The 17,633-nt window shown below is 42.8% G+C and overlaps 1 protein-coding gene across 7 annotated transcripts in view; it reads right to left on the bottom strand.

Moving 5' to 3' along the window:
* The window catches only part of SH3PXD2A (SH3 and PX domains 2A), a 264,915-nt gene that overhangs the window by 25,234 nt on the left and 222,048 nt on the right, over positions 1 to 17,633 (bottom strand). For 4 of the 7 annotated variants that reach the window (XM_062579532.1, XM_062579533.1, XM_062579538.1 and 1 more), the window contains 2 exons: positions 13,955 to 14,068; positions 9,167 to 9,250 (listed from right to left, as the gene is read on the bottom strand). The exons of 1 other annotated variant lie outside the window; for it this stretch is intronic. In XM_062579532.1, the coding sequence (XP_062435516.1) occupies positions 9,167 to 9,250; positions 13,955 to 14,068 (198 nt within the window). The remainder of the gene's footprint in view (positions 1 to 9,166; positions 9,251 to 13,954; positions 14,069 to 17,633) is intronic. 2 more of the 7 variants (XM_062579534.1, XM_062579539.1) reach the window with 1 other exon arrangement.

The following is a 17,633-nucleotide window of genomic DNA, read 5'->3' as shown; positions in this document are numbered from 1 at the left end:
GCTCTGTGCTGCCCATCAGCAGCACTGGCCAGTTCTAGGAACTGGAATGTGAAACTGGTAGGAGGGAGCATCCCCACCTAAGTGTCACAACAGTGAGGACACACAGGCAAGCCCAACAGGCTTTTCTGAGCTGCTGCTTTCCTATCTGGCCCATGAGCAAACCCATTACTTATCTCTTCAGCCTTGCCTCTTTCAGACTGAGGCTACTGCTGTTTGAAAGAGGCAGCTTCTGATGACTCCTCCTTACAAAAGGGAGGAAGGGGAAGAAGAAACTTAAGGAGAAATGGAGAGGGAAGAGAAAGGGAAAAATTCTTCTACGAAGTAGAACATTCACAAATGAGTTCAAAATCCATTTAGAAAAGAAGGTCCTATGACATTTTTGTTTAGTAGTTCTGTTTTTAAGCCTACAGAGCAAAAACAGGAAGCCATCATTAAAATTTCCCTTTGCAGAGTGCTTTCAGAGCAAAAAAACACAGCCATTTCCAAGATTACACACGTTCAGTTTCTTTCAGTGGTGCAGGGGATACCACAAACACACATGAGGTTTGTAACTTAAACAGTATTCTGGAGACATGCCCCCCCCTTTAAACCTAAGTGCAATTCTGGTTTACTTCTCAAAGACTAATCTCTATCCAAATAATGTTATGTGTGAATCACCACTTGCTGGAAAAAGCAGTGGAACTTCCAGTGGACATGTCACTTAAGGGGACTGATGTAGCATTTGACATACCAAATTATTATTCAAAAAGTCTTTAAGAAGAGATATCTGACACTTAATGATGTATACATGAAGTTACTGGAAAGACTGAACAGAGGCAAATGGCTTCAGGAGAGAATTGACAGAGCATCAGCCAGCAGAAAGACATTGCACTGAGTTACACTGAAAATTCTCAACTATCGTGCTATTTGTTCAGATACTATTACAGGCAATGGTATAACACTCAAGTCAGTGAACCGTCCCAGAAGATCTACCATCAAAGCTGAATGCCCAGATCTGCAGAGAATTGAGAAATGTTTATTTCTGAATCATCAAGTTTTGACTTAACAATTACCAGGAAAAGAAAAAGCAAATAGAAGTATAGTGTATGTTCCCCAGCTACAGTTTCCACTGCATCAACTTCACCACAGAGGTCAAGTGGGCAGGAAAAACTTCACTCTGCGATTCTGAACAACTCCACCAGCTAAAAGGCTGCTTTGGGGAAATAATGGGACAAGAGTCCTGCTCCCCCTCAAGCTCATATGAAAATGAAGAAATCTGTTCTTAGCACCACACACTCAGCGATCTGTCAATAGCCCAACTAGAACATTTCACTTATTTCTTTATCTCTAATCTGTGAGTCAAAGACATCTCCCCAGCTGAACTGACTGAGGTACCTCAATTGGAAATTCAAGTAGTCTGGTAAACCTGAACAAGGCACACAAGGAAGCAAAGCCTGCTTGGCAAAGAGCTACCCTGCAAGTCAGTGACATCATGCGTTATTCAACTGCAACCCATTTAGTTTGGAAGGAAAGCATCAGTATGCGACATTCTCTCCCCCAGACATGCATACACTACTTAAAACAAGAATTTCTGTACTGTTTGGACTACCCAACCCACACCACCCACTTGACATTCCTTGCGGCTGTGCTCTGTGCTGGGCTCTGGCACAGCCTTCACGTGCACCCTGGAAGCTCAGCACTCAGCCCGCTAGTTACTGCAGAAACCCAAGCTAGAGACCCACTGTGTGGGTTCCTGCAAAAACCCCCAAGCTAGAAACCCACTCTGGCACCCACACAGATGTGTTCCATATTGCTGCAGTCCAGCTGGGAGGTGCACATATATAGAGGACAAAACACTGAGCTGTGCAATATCCTGCAATACTACTAAGAGTACAGCCCCAGATGTATGCAACCATGTTATTTTCAGCAGGCTTAGTACAAGGAAGCCAGTGATATTTGAGAATTATGGGTCACTCATCTTCACAAGCCAGACATCTGAAAGCCCCTCCATGGCTGTTAGAAAATAAAAACCTAGAACTCAACCATTTTTTCCTCCCTCTAGCACTATGATGATGCTCAAAGCCAGACTGACAGCTGCCAAGCTCAGGCCTTTCTTACAGGCAAGTCACAATAGCTTTAAGGCTAAAAAGCTACTTTTAAAACAGTTTCATGAATGTTCTGTTAGTGCTGCAGCTGAGAAAATTCCCTTTTCCTTCCTTCTCCCTGCTTCACACCCTCCACTTCTCCTCGCACAGTTCGTGACTGCGCCATGAACCAGACCTGAAGCTAACCTGGTCTGAACTCAAGTCAGTCCTCTGCTTTGATGCATTGTGGAGCAGCATAGAGTTGCGCCAGCACAGAGGAGAGGGAAGGATGCTGGAAAAGGTGAAATTGCTTTTTCTTAGTGGCAGCACCAAAAAATTAAATTTAACTCTGTACTAAGCCAAGCTACTCCTGGAGCAGCTTCTATTAATTTTGAGCAGAGGCCTATTTCTGAGGCTGCTGAAAGTCAAGTCCAAGCAATCCATATGAAATGTGATCAAAAACCAGACTTGGATAATCCAAGAGTGTCCGCATAGCTTCTCCCATCTATTTTAAGATGTGATTTAATAAACTGCAACTATGCATAAATAGGATAAAAAGTTCACAGATCACATGATTTACAGCACAGCAATGTGACCTATGGGCACCTTGGCAAAGGATATCAAGCAGTAAGAGTTCACCTTTGAAGTTAGCATAGAGAGTACTGCAGTAATTCTCTCACTCAACCTGTTCAATGGCTATGCAGCAAAATACTAGTTGTAGAAGAGCTTGTGATGCTACATTTAACTTGTTATAATTAAGGAGGACTTAATGCCAATGACATTTATTTTGGGATAATTGCAGATCATCACAATAATGCTTCATGCATCTTCCTTTTGTGTGGGATTATAGTTTTCAATTAAAGAGCCAGCAGATGTGTCCATTCCATCACATCTCTCCCTTTAATCAGCATATGCCCAAAAGGTATTTTTTTTTCCTCTTGTATTTCATCTGAAGTATTTCTGTCTACTGGTGAAAGCAGAATCTCAGGGAATTTTAAGGCATTGGGCATGACATTTTCCATGCCAGGTGACCCATTAAGATAGCATTCCTATAGCAGAAAAAGCACAAACCAGCTAAGATGAAGCTCCAGCAGTTCCTGATGAAATGATACCTAATTGTCTGAAAGGGCAAAACACTGAACTTGACACTTCATGAGGCTGCCTCCAATCCCTTCTGTCAAACCACAACTTCAGATTCTGCATGTGCACTCGCACAAACTACACATTAAAGTTATGAGGTGTCTCGAGAAGGCAACTTGGTCCCTCCTCTGGCTGTCTGGATTTATACTTACTGTCAGGTCAAAGAAAGCAGGCCCGGATTTTTATTGCTGGAGTTGTAACGTACAGCTTCAGTAGTGCTTTCCAAGTCTTCCTTATTCAGTCTTCCCAATTCCCTTGGCACTGGTTATTTCAGATTCCTCCTAGTCTATCACCAAGGTAACAGCTCAATTCCCTAATATCTTCGCAATCCTCTATCAAAACGTGGCTCTTTGCTGCTAGAGCTCTGATCTGGCCCTCCAACCTCTTTTGCACAGTTACTGTAGCCACCTCTGGTGGACTATGCTCTCCATCCAGGCCCACCAGTGCACTGCGCTCTTGCCTAAGGCTTGTGCACCACAGTCTGATGTTTCAGAGTCCTACCAAGCACCTAGTTCACCTAGAATTTGCCTAGAACACCCAGTTCAACTGTCCCACTTGAATTACAAGCCTCTGTGAGTGCTGCACCTGGCTTTAATGTCCTACTGCATGCTCTTGTGTTTTACGCCCCCTTTATTTCCTGCTTCTCCGAATCCTCTCTTTTCCCACTCAGCTCCATGCAGTTTGTATGATCCCTCATCATACAAAGGGAGAGGGTAGGCTCCCTCCTTCATGGTCTCAAAGAAACTGAAGCTCTCAAATCTCCCTAAAATGAGCTTTATCTACCCCAACTTCCTGCTTTGCTGAACAAGCTTAATTTTAGTCCTTCTCTAAAAGATTTTCAAAATGCCAATAAGTATCACTTTCCAATGCGAAAAATCTTTTGGTAGCAATAAGATACATGCTAAATTACCACTTGCCCAGACTTCTTTGATACACAGACTTCCTTCTCTTTGTTTAGGCTGTAAGCAATTTGGGATGGGACCCTTGCATTTAGGCAGCTCAAACACCACACACGTTTCCAGCCCTGCCTAATCAGCCTCATCGCTACCAGGCAGATGGCCAGAGCGCATACATTTCTGCTCCCAAGGTTTGAGCACAGTTTTGCATACCTCTCCTTCACCTATGTTTTATAGATTTGCTCCTTTCCATCTTCAGAAAGGAGCGTGTAAGCTATCTCCAGCACTTCAGGAGCCAACCAAGTATGGGAATAATTTCCTTTGCCCAGCTGGTGTTTGTATATAACCCCAACTTGCTGTGACCCAAGCCTTGTTTGAAAAGCTGAGGCGTGGAGTGGGGAGTTGGGTTAGAAATTAGCCAATTAATGATTTCTCAGCAAAAGGCAACAGCTCCAGTTCTATATCTTCCAAACCACAGAAGAATTTTCTTTCAAAATACTTTCCCTGCAGTCAGCAATCTGCGCTCACCCTCCCCCTCCTCCGCTCCACCCCGCCGTTGTCAGACCTGCTTCTGGAAAAAGTCTCCCTGTTCCAGAAAGCAATGCATTAATTCAACATGGGCTTCATTTTACTTGTCTAAAATGTTCAACGCAGAAAAAAGGCTACCCACAGTTATCAAGTCTGTCCCTCTGCAGGCAGGAGCTCTCCAGGCTTTGCCATCCCACCTCCCCATACACACACACACACACACACACACACACACTTTTTTTAAAAAAATATATGTTAGAAAGAGACAGAAAATGTAATGCCAACAGACAGAAAAGGACAATAAAGACGTTTCTAAGCTATTCCGTACAGCACACGCTCTTTCTTCAACCAGTGAGGAGTAATAAAAATTTACTGCTTTCCTTGCAGCACAGAAGAAAGAGAGGCAAAGGAAAAAAAATAAGTCTGAAGCTGTTCTGTGTCGATTGGATTTAGCACTGCAAAGCAACCTTATGCTGTGAGTGACAGATGTTTCATAAGCTGCAAAGACAAGAAGAGAAAGAGATAAAGGGGGAATTCCTGTTGGCGAAGTAATGCAGAGTCTGCTGAAGAGGGTGCGTGGTGCTCGAAGGATGCAGAAAGGGGTAGCAGTGCACCAGCACAACAGCCAGTTCAGATCACCACCCTATTTAACAAGTTCTTTCCAAAGCTGGAAAACTGGCTACAGAAAAAGTGATCCAGACTAGGAAATGGGATTCAAAGCCAACAATCAGTTCACTGCATTATGCTGCTACCTTCCCTCTTTTTCTCATCATCCTCCAGCAGGTTCCCTCACTTAAGTGGGGTGAGCAACAGGAAAACCTTGCTTCCAAGTTACAGTTTTGCTGCAACTTTTTCACCCAGAAAATTATTCCTTGAGCTATCTGCTACGCTTCAACAACAGGCTTATTGAGCAGAACTTCAGCCCATGTGTTGCTGTATTGCTTCTGTAAGTAAATCTGAAATACTTCCTTGCATTACTCTAGCTCCAGTAGAGACCATTGGGCATGAAACCAAAGCAGCAACAACTTATGTCAAATATCTGGCATACAAAACAAGAATGTAAACTCCTACTTTTCCCAATCAAACTGTAATAGCACTAATGACTTCTCATTAAAACTAGCCTGCAAACAATCCTAAGTTCTCTTCTAGGGGAAGTTCCAAGTAAGTACTTGCAGAAATAGCATTTTACCCTGTGCAAGGCAAGGTTAGCTCTGTGCAGCTTGTGAGTCTCTAATAAAGCTCAGTACTGAAGAAAACTACAAGAAGTCAGGCTTCTTATCAAATTCAAATAAGGGAAATAGGAATTGAGAAGTTTAGAAAATTTACCAAAAGTAACATTACAAAACAAAATACAAGCTCTGCAGCCACACAAGGAACAAACCAATGTAATCTCTTAGATCTGGACACACCACAGACAGTTTTAAAGAAAAAAGTTCAGCAACAAGCATCATCTGTTTCTCTTTGTAAAAAACAGACTACAGCTGTTCTCTCTGCAGATCTTTTTTCAGCTTTAAAAGGAGCACTACCAGGATATTAAACAACTTTTCTTCTATCTTTCTCATTCATAGCCCCAATAACATTTCTCCCAAATATCTAAAATTCTAGCACATTTAGCATTTTTAAGTGGTCTTGGAAAGGATAAAAGAAAGCTTTATGCCAGTAAACTGCCCATGTCTTAATCTTGATGCTTCTCCTGCCATTAGGTAATCTTTTCCAAGGAGGCAAGCATCCTTCCCTTCTGCACTCAGGTTTTCCCAGGATTTTCGTCATCCAGACACACAAAACTGTGGTGCCCAAGCTCTACTGCAGTCACAGGTCAGGAGACAGCACTACGAAATACAGATCCATCATTGCTCCTGAATGGCACAGGACTTGTTTGAGTTAAAGATGGTACAGCTGCACCACAAATAGGACATGTCTGAGATGCAACCCAGCTGGCTCCAGATGCTGTATCAAACCACTTAGACCCTGCTTTAGGAAGGGGGGAACTAGGCACTCTCACTACAATGCGGGGGAGGGAGGGGTAGCCCAAGTTCAGTGTGCAGGAATTGAGACAGTCAAGACTCAACAGTCACTTGGGAAATCCTGGCCTTCAGACCCAGGTTTAATTACTTCAATTCTAGTTTTCAAGTGACTGTATCACAGACCTGGTTGGTACCCAAGCACAAAGACAAACATCTTTCAGAGCTCGCTTTCACTCCAACGAACTCTTGGAGCTAGCCTTTCCAAAAGCAGGGTCTATGTCAAGCACAATATTGCTGGGTGGGAAGAATTTCGGCCAAAATGTTGAACGGAATTTATTTCCAAGAAAGAGGCCAACTGGGGGAGGGGAAGCTGTTCTGCCTGCGTGAAACAACTTTGGCAAACTCTTGCGTGAACAGCCCTAGCTTTTCTGTGCTGTAGAGCAGGGACATGAAGGTTGGCAGGGGGTGTGTGCACACTTTGTGTGTTCTGTCATTTCTGTGCAAACCCACCCAAATTTGGCCTTGTTAGAAGCCTTTGGGGCTGGGATGGGAGGGAAAAGGGGGAGAGAATCTTTCCTGACCTCACATAAACTGATCTGTTAGCAGCAGGCTGGACACCCAAGGAGACTCATACTTTTCTTCTTTACACTTGCAGTTCTAGAGGAATAGATGTCTACATGCTGCAGCTATACCAAAGAAGCTACCATCTCCAACCTGTCCCACACCACTCAAATCATTTCTTCCTCTACTTCCTAGCAAGCTCCTGTAAGAACTCCTCAACTTATTTCAGCTAGCATTAAATCACTTATCTGGTTAACTGTGGCTGAAAGTAATTGTGAAAGATCATACAAGCAGCTCAGACACAGAGGATGTCGCTAACCCTTGAGATGCTGCAGGTTGCACCAAGTTTGAGTGCTAAGATCTGGTCTGCGATAAAACACTCTCTCCAATTGTCTCAAAAGTCCAGCATTGCTTGGGCCTAATAGGGAAGAAATGGTTATGGAGAAAAGCAGAGGTGGAGGAGCCTGCAGTGAAGACTGCCAGGGAAGACACTGTGACCAGAGAGGGTAGGTCTGGAGAAGACATGGACACAGAATGGGAGTAAGAGTGCAGGAACTAATCACTCTGGAGAGGGAAGAGCAGGGAATGCAACTTAGGTCCTTGAGCCTTACCATTCTAAAGAGACTGATTCCATAGCTTGAGTATTTTAGAGCTTTGTTTACAATATAATGTGAATTGGAAAGGAAATATTTGTTTAAACTAGCAAAACAAGTGTTCAGGCAGCTCTACTATTCCCAGAACCTCTCTCAGTAAGACTGTCAGGAAATATCTGGTAAAGGGCTGTATATTCAAAACAACTAGTTCCCAAACTCCTGAGATACAGAAACAAGCACTACAAGTTCTTCTCAAGCCAGCATGTGCGCTTATGATCCACACAGGGCTTTTCAGTACCTTCAAGGTATATTCTGTGGCTAAGAGAGCTTGTCTTCTCAGTGTAGCTTTGGCTGCTGCAAGCTGAAGCCACAGTGGGAAGAACATGCCTCTAGTTATTTTGCCCCCATCTTGAAACTCTGAAGAATAAAAGGTAAAATAAGTCACTGAAAAGCCATATATGCTTGACACCTGCATGACTCTGCACACAGAAGAGCCACCAAATCCAGGAGAACATAAATTTGCAGCTTTAAATGTACACTCTTCCTAGAAAAGAACACCCTTTTCCTTAACTGGGTAGCTTTATTCGTGCTGTTATTTGGTTCCATCCCCTCAGTAAGGTTATCTGAAAGTTACAGTAAGGAGCAAGTGATTTCTCTTCCCTCCTGCTCTTTAAAGTGCAATCAACACTGACTCTGCATGATCCTGCAAGAAAGGGGAAAGGGGATAAAAAAAAGTGTACATCTGCTCCTGGAAAGATGAGTCACGTACACTGGTGAAGCACTTGGTTTGAAATATTCCTTAAACTTTACCCAAATGTAATTTTGAAACAAAGTTTTCACAATACAGCAAACCCCCAAAGATGCTGCTATTGGTGGTATTTTAAACACCCAGGACTGACATCAAAAGCTCCCAAAGCTTTTGAAGAAGTCAGTCTTTAGTATCAGCATTACATGATACTAGCATTGTAAGGAGGAGAGAAGACTAAACTGAAACAATTCTCATCTTTCCATACCAAGCACTTTTCCAGTACGTACATCTCTGACCATGGCTCTTTGGCATTCTTCTCATTTTAATAGCCCTGAAAGTATCACTTGTTCTTATTGAGGCAGGAAAGACTGAGTAGAGATATGCCCAAAAGTTAAAACACAACAGATGTGAGCATCCCCAAGCTGTACAAGGAGCCAGACTGCAGCGTTACACTTGGTCATTAGCCTCCAGCTCTTTAGGTGTCTATCCAAGACACCCTCAAGCTTTGAAACATGAAATTCACACCTGAACTCTGTAGTTCAGCCTCTTCCCATCAGAGTAAGAAGGATCCAAAAAAAGGAGAGCAGCCGTGCCGCCCCGGCACACTCTGCAACCCAAGCGACAGATTAGCCTTTGCGCCCATAAGGGGCCCATGCCATAGGAAGCTATTCACCTCGACTCTGCTGCCTGTTGACTATCCCGCCCAGCGTCCATCGCCGGTCCAGGCGCCTCAGGTGAGCCTTTCGTCGCTTAGAGACTAGTTTGGAACATGGATGGAAACAAACAAACAAAAGATGGAAGGGTGAGGAATAAAAAACAAAATATGACAAATACAAGCACTGGTCTTGTCAGCAGGAACAGGTTAGGTGGGATGCAGAAACATTGGTTAGTTTATATAATATGGTGGAACAAGTTAGCTTATTGAGCCTGAGAAGCTGATCCTTGCTATCATCTCTCTTCAAAACAAAATCCACATATAGCTATGGAAAACATGTCCATGGATGCTGGAGTGGCAAGACAGATCAATATTGTTGTTGCATCTCCTTAGATGTAACTTAGACAGTAGGATCTTTGGAGAACTCATTTTATTGCATGCAACAGCTAGCATAATGTTCTCATGCTCCCTAAGAAAATTATTAGACTACAAATGAAATTCAGGAATCAAAAATAGTAAGAAAGCAAGCTTCTCTTTCATGGGTTCATTTTTAATGGCAGCATTCAAACCGAACCCAGGTGAGAAAGGTCTGTCTCCTTGTTTCCAAGGTTTGACTCAGGATCACTACCACAGCTAATGCTCATGATCCAAACTTCAACTTCCAGTATATTGATTACAAATAAGGAAAAAAACCTAACTTTGCTCTTACTGAACAGGCTCAAGAAGCTAATATGCCCAAACTAAGGATTAGTTTCATACTGAAACAATAATTTGTGCTTAAAATATGAACAAAGAAAAGACTTATGGAAATGGCACTGTCAGAGTAGCTGTGCACAGAGGACACCAACTGTTTTCCAGACCACAGCTGTGAAACAGTCCTTCAGCTCCTCCCTTCTGCTTGTGAAGGTATGAATGACAAAATAACCATTGGACTGGAACCAGAAGACAAACAAATACTTCTCTTTTACTCAAAGGCTTCCACACTAGTTTGGCAGCTATTGTAAATGTCCTTGGTGCTGCCATGAAGTAACACAAGATATTGTACTTCCAATAGCTATCACTAGAGCACAAACTCAACCGTTTTATTACTGATGTTGGGAAAGCTGTTAATAAACTCAGATATTGTGATATTAATAGTTATTCAATTCTGCTTATGTGCAGTCATTTTGAAACTATGCTCTCATATTCATGAAAGTAGCACCAGTCTTCTAGGACTATGCTCCGCAGAAGATCAAGCTCAGAAAAAGATTTGCTCAGCAAAAGGATTAGATCAAGTAAAGTAAACAAAGAGTTTCCTTAGAAAAGCAGCTGGTGGCTTTCTGCTCTTCATATCTGTCAATGGCCAAACTTCTGCACCCAGGTCACAAGGCCTTAACTTTCCGTAGTCACCCGTAGTCACGTAGGAGGTTCTATGACTGATGCTGAACACTCTCAGATGTCTTGTTTTGGCACTCTTTCCTCTGATCCCACATAATGAAAACCATCAAAAATAAAAGGGCAGAGCAACTCAGAGAGGTCAGAGCTCCAAGGCAGATTTCTAGACCCTCTAGAAGAGGGTCTCTGCAATAACAGAACTGTTCGTTTCCAAGACTTGTTAGAAGGCTCAATTACATTTGGCTGATATGAAAGTTAAAACTGCTTAGTTTTAACTAAGTATAGAGGAGAACCACTACTTTCCAGAGGAGCTGAAGTTTGATTGTTGGTTTTTGTAGATCACTGTTTCTGGTCAAAAGAACATAGCAACCTTCTTGGGCTTATTAAGAAGCCCTTATCAACACAAAGCCCACACAGATTAGCTGTCTTAACTCCTTTCTGCTAGGATTTTTCTTGCCCAGTAGTTTAAACTGGTAACTTTCTCCAAAACAACATGCCATTAGACTACCAGTTACACATATGGTACAGGAGAGGCAACACAGCACTTCAGTAGACATATGATTATGCCAGGAATGGAAGCTAAAGCTAAATTCACAGCAAGGCTGAAACAGGACAGGAATGCATTAGGAAGTTTCTACCCAAAAGAGGGAGATGAAAAAAATGTTCACCTGAGCAGCTTAGGGTGGGGGTGAGGTGGAGTAATAATTTCTTTCAGGTTTCAGCTGGGATCAGTCACCCAGAGCTTTTCACTCACACTAGGAGCCTGGAGGATCCAGCTGTTTGGGAGCATCCTTCTGAACATACTCTTGTCTCCCACAGTGGGTCAACACAGATCCACCACAACAGAGGCATGGCTCCTCCACACACTACATGACCATCCCCAGTGGCAGCACCTTTATACCACAGATGTCTTGATCCGGTTTCCCTCTCTCAATGCTGAAGTTTGCTACTCGATCCCAGACCTCAGCTGCATTGGTCATGCTGCAGTTAGTCAGAAGAGCTGTTTATCAACTAGTGCCTAATCCCTCCAAGGGAGCATTTTAAGATGTTTGCTTTAACGGCTCCCATGGCTGCAAATGTTTCCTTAGATCACTTCTGAAGTGTTTCCAAGCTTCATAAGAGGGTGTTGCTTTAAACACAGGTGCAGGTAGTGGCCATCTGTATACCCTCAGCCCCAGAAACAAGGGCCAAGCTTAAGTGCAGGGAGGAAACTTTTGTCTTTCTCAGGGAGATGGACAAATACAGACATGTGGAAAGCAGTGTTACATAGAGGCAGCATTATTAATAAATTGCATTTAGCATCTCCTTACCTCTACAAGGACCTGCCGTACCAGATGTGGCCAGAAGCCTGCCTAGTTTGTGTAACAAGGTATAATAAGCTCTGTGTCCTCTGCAAATGGATTGAGGGGCTGATACAGGAAGCTCCTTACACTGATGTTTGTCCTTTCAAAGCAGGCAGAGCACAGGCATCATAGATGCAGGGAGAGCATCCACAGGAGTCGTTTGAAAATTTTATGAACTCTACTCAAGGGCTAGAGTACTTTATCCACTTAGTGTCTTTCTCCTCGGTTATGTTGGGACCCTTTTCTCCTACATACTGAGAAGGAGTAATTTGTATAAGGTCATCTATACCATACACAAGTATGTTCACTTTTACACATTTGTCTTTTCTACAAGAGAAAAGCTGCATTTTTCTTTCCTCTTATGGAAGTTCTTCCCCGCTCCTAATAGCTGTCTAAGGCCATTCCACTATGCAACAAGGAGAAGAATAGCCCAAATAAGTAAGTACTAGAAGGATAAACAAAGAACAAAAGAAACCTCAGACTGAGCTTAACAGCATAAAACAAAGTTATTGAAAACCAAGTGGAAGCTGGGACAAATCAAAGCAGCTGCAGAAGTAATGCGTTTAGATTTGTCACTCTAATGGATCTGGAAAAGGAAAAGAAGGAAGATGCAAGTTTCAGCATATTGGGATGTGGAGAAAAGCAGGGAATGTGCCTGCTGAGCATGGCTGATAAGAGCAGTACAATGGATTAGAGGGGACCCAGAAGAGATAAGAACTATTTGAAGGGTTTTTCGTCACCCAGGACAGAGTGCTATGCGGCAACAACCCTGTGCAAAGTAAATTCCAGAGGGCAACATGAAAGGAGGAGGAGAGCTTGAAATTAAGAGCAGGTTAGGCAATAAGGCTGTTCAAACGTGCACCATATTTAAGAGTCAAAAAACGGGAGGAAGCTACAGACCAATGGATAAGGGCATCCCTGAACTCTTTTAGAAGACAGCAGTAAGTTTTTTTTCTTTAACAGGGAAAATGTACTAACTGCTTTTGTATCCATTTAGATGTTGCATCATACTAGACTGGTTCCTTGCCTAGCAGTTCACAGTCAGTTTGTCTCTAAACCCTAAGTGACCCAGGATATGAGTAGCTTTGAGCATGGAAAAATGAGCTGCAGAGCCAAAGCTTAGAGTAAGTCAGATGTCATCCTTGGGGCACAGCACAAAGTTATGTTTTGTCTGTGTGTTTTCCTAATGGGCAGACCAGCCACCCCAACAAACCTCTCAACCTCCTATCTGTGCTAAGGAAGGTTGGCTATGTTTCCACATATGTTTCACCTAAGTGTCACTCCAAGAGCACCTAGAAAATTGGCAAGAGATTCATTAGAATGGAGCAAATCATCCTAAGTGTCCTTTGTACACAGTTGCTACACGAGCATCCCATTAAGATGTGGTTAGGCTTTCATAATGGAACAGAGAAACATGTGAGGACATACTATTCCATTTCTGGAACCTGAATTAAACATCTTCAGACAAAAACCAGTGCAGCTAAATGCACACACATGACAAATGACATCTCAGTTTTAACAGAAGGAGACCACACCAAATAAAATTACCTTTCTATACAATCACAGACTGTAGCAAACAGCAATAAAACTAGCTTCAAGTAATATGCCAAAAAATTGCAGTGAGATGCCACTATTAAGAGGAGCAAGATTTAACTTTAACAGTCTTGCAGCTCTAAGTTATCTTCTTCAAATCAAAAGCTCTCACTTCTGCGACTTCTGCAAACAAGCCATGCAAGTTCTCTCCTTCAGTGGCAGGACACAAGTTATGGGAATGTGCTGCTTGGACTGTAAAGACCTTGTGCACAAGTTTCGTGACATCTGTTCAAGTGCATTAAAATGAGCATCATTAGGCTTTTGAACCCCTTGTTACACTGACAGGCCAAGCTGGTCACAAATGGATCACAGGTACGACACCTCATCCCAGTTTCTTCAGAAACAGTTGATTTACTGATACAAGATAGCAGAACTGTCTACTGCACCACATAGCAGTCACAAGCAGCAGTAGGGGTTTTCAAAGTAGTCTTCTTTCCTATGGGAAATAAAGTGAGCTAATACCAATTTCCCCTCGATAAGAAACCACTTGTCATACCTTCCCCAATTTTGGATGTGTTGATGTCAGAATCATCTCTGGTTCCATTTTGTGATTCCAGGTACGTAGCAGGGACCCAGCCCTGCTCCTCTGCTGTGCTCACAAACCACCAGCCTGCAAGCGGAGGAAACAAGAAGAGTCACTCAGACCACAGTAAAAGAAACACAGTGAGACACTACTGAGAAGCGGGCATAGAGACAGCAACTTTGATGCAGATTTGAATTATTCTGTAGCCTCCTGAAAGGGGTGGATATTTAGTCCTCTTACAGTATATCTGTCAGACACTCTCATCATGGCCAAGGAGTGGGAAGGGCACACACAGAAGAGGTTGCAGTGGAGCATCAAATTTAATATCCCTGAAGCTCATCTACGAAAAGTCCGTGATTTGGAGTTCTCCAATTCAGTCCCTCAAAGCAAGTCTTATAGTACATACATCTACAGCATCAAAGCACTTTGTTCATATATATATGTGTATGCTGGAAACAGAGACAAATGCTGCACAGATCCTTACATGAGGCATCACAGAAGTCAAAAATGGAAGTTAGACTCTAGTCTAAAATGCAAAGCAGGATATAAAATAATGCTTCCAGAGCACTTGCCACCTCAAAAAAGAGGCCCACAAAAAAAACAGTAGTTAACAAATATGACCTGAATTAGGTACCTTGGGAAGCTGTAGAGTACTGTACAGAACAGAAATGGGAAAAGATACAAACCAGCTGAAGTGTGACTTTAGACTGTAAATATCAGTTCTTTGCCTTCCTACCTTAACATACATATTTCTATCTGCACCTACAGAAGCGTTAAGAATGGCCAACAGCTAACGCTAAGACATCTTTTAGGTCACATCTACGGATAGATACATAAAACTATGGATGATCCATGTTTAGATTAAATGTATCCCAGTCAACCATCCTTGCCTCAATAAATCAATGCAGCCAAATAAGCAGAATCTTCATTATGTTTCATGTAGAGTTGCTCACTCAAGAGAGCCTGTGCCTCTCAGCCATGCAGGTAGGGAGTTAAGATACAGGACAACAACATACCAAACAGGTAAAACATTTCTATTGTATTCTATGGTCTCCCAGTCTCCCCCAAAACGCAAATTACTTTCAGTGTAATACAAAATATTGTTTAATATGAGTTTCTCATCATGCAACATGCCACTTTCTTGAAAGAAAAAGAAACCAACTGAAACAGTGCTCACATATTCATTTTAAGTCACCCATGTTTGTTCCTAACCCCACAACAGAAGATTTTAGTACAAGGACAGTAGTTATAAACCCTCCTGGTCTGCAGGCCCCAGGAAAGAAAATGTGCCACAAGTACAGACCTCCCCCCACACACACCAGCCGCAACACAGCTGCTAGGTAGCACTATTTATTTACTCTCAAAACTCAGACACAGCTTTCCATTTTCTGGCCGAGTAGAGACTTGGAAACTTCGCTTCACGAGCCTCATGGTTGGAAAGTTTAAATTTAGTTATTTCTCCTCAGCAGGAGGTGGATTCTCCTGCCATGAAGCCCACAGCAGTGAACACGCAGGATCTGCCAGACCGTTTCAAAAATGCATCTTTACGGATGTTCCTTATTTTACCAATAAGGCATCAACATGGGTAGCCAACACAGTTTAACATACATTTATAATTAAGCACCAAGTGTCAGAAGCTGGCTTTCAGCTGATAGCAATTAGACTGGAATAGTTTACATAAACTCTTCCCCAGAAAGAAATTAAACAATTGCACAAAGGACTTCCTCATACTTAGGCCACCTTCAAATCATGGTAAAACTATGTCTTTGGCAGGGTGAACCTCTCAGCCTTGACAATACCTAGCTCATAATACATTTCCACTGGGTTAGGTTACTTAGATGCATCAGTGCTTCAAAGCTGAGCTTAAGGTCTTCTATTTGGGCTCATATGGTAGCTAAGCCTCCATCCAAGCAGAGCTCCCTGTTAGAAAACAGCTCCTCCGTCCCCACTCCCATACCCCTGCCATCCCCAGCCCCTGGAAGGCCACTGCAGAGACACTTCAAGACTTGGCTAATCTGGTGAATAAGTTCCCAAGGTCGAGTCATGTTTGAGGTAGGTTACACAGTCAAGTCCAACTCACCCAATCCCTTCCACGGTTGCACAGCCTGCACGTTGCAAGTGCAGTTTGAAACTGCTTCTGTTCCTCAACACATCACTAAGGTGAAAATTTTGATTTGCCACAGAACTCCTATTATCATTTTTATTCCCTTGAAAATTTTATTTATAAGCTATATGCAAGGGTAAAATACAAACAAAAACCTCTCTGTGGTTACCAAGTGTGTCCAGCTTTAGAGAAAACCTGCCCCAATACTGAAATTGTCTTCACCTTTTTGAGTTTGTTTCTTAGGAGGACAGGAGAAGCTTTAATGTAGTTCATAGAAGCAACACGTCCACAGGAAAGAGCAGGGAGGAAAAAAGAAAAAAGTTCTATATAGATAACTTGGACAACTGAAAAACCTGAAGAAGTCCTAGCAGCAACCCCCTAGCAGAAGAGAAGGCAAAAATGGATGCTCATGAGTGAGACACACAAGTTCTCAGAGCAGCTGAGTAGACCTTGCAGGAGCAGCTCAGTCTCGATGAGCCAAAAGCCTGAATTACGATGGTACATCCAAGCCATAACCGTACAGAAAGGAAGTTGCAGCATAGGGCAGGAACTGACAGACACTTAGCAGAAAATGGCTGAAAAGCAGACAAGTTCTACAACATGGCCTACGCGTGACAACCACCGACACCAGAAAACAACTCCCTGCCCAGCTGATAGTAGGTTACTTGCCCTGAATGCTCCTGGCACCATCCTCTCATTAAAATAAAATAAAATAAAATAAAAATTAGAGGAGCTGCCATTTATTCCCCCCCCGCTTTTTTACACAAGTTCAGAGTGCTCATGAGCTGCAGACAAATTTGCCAGATTTGGCAAAAAATTTGCTTGCAAAACAGTGAGGGCTATAATAGAGCAATCTATTCATTGTCCCTCCGCTGCCATCTTTCCCAACCCTGAGCATCACAGAAACATTGTTAGAAGACTTCTTTTGAAGCACAGAACAAAACATTGCATTTATTTTTGAGTTCTCTCTCTATGCTGGAGTTTAGCTCAACTTCACAATTCATTATTAAAACCATTCTGCAGCAACATCTGCAGGGAATTATGTAAAGTTATCTCTGTGCACTGCCAAGCCAGTCTGAGGTTAGCTCTTGCGCTCACACCATCTGTAAAAATTAGGCAGTGCCTTGCAACTTGAGTTAACCCTTACAGATGCCCCGTCTCTCAGGCATCAAAATCCAAAACACTAAAGCTGGTGCAACACGGACGTACAGACTGAGGTGGTTGCCCAATCCTGTGATGAGGGCTCATAGGGAGTTTGAGTCTTGCAGAGGACACACAGGGAATTACAGACACTGCCTGCAGACCAAGCAATGCTCTGCTCAAGCTTTGCTGCATTATTCTAAATTCCACCCCAATCACAACCCAAGAACACGGCTTTCTAAGGTGGGCGTATAACATGGTCTCCAAATGCACCGGCACTTTTGTTGGCCTCTGTCAGCATCCTTAGCTGCAATAGCAGGAACATCTCTATACCCATAAGGTTCCCTGACAAGTCTCAGATGCTTTTGCATGGATCTGCATCAGTTACTGAGAGATAAAAGGCTCCAC

The sequence above is a fragment of the Rhea pennata genome, chromosome 7 (assembly GCF_028389875.1).
Source record: "Rhea pennata isolate bPtePen1 chromosome 7, bPtePen1.pri, whole genome shotgun sequence".
NCBI lineage: Eukaryota > Metazoa > Chordata > Aves > Rheiformes > Rheidae > Rhea > Rhea pennata.
Note: the sequence above shows the minus strand (reverse complement) of the source record. Positions and strands in the feature narration are given on the sequence as shown.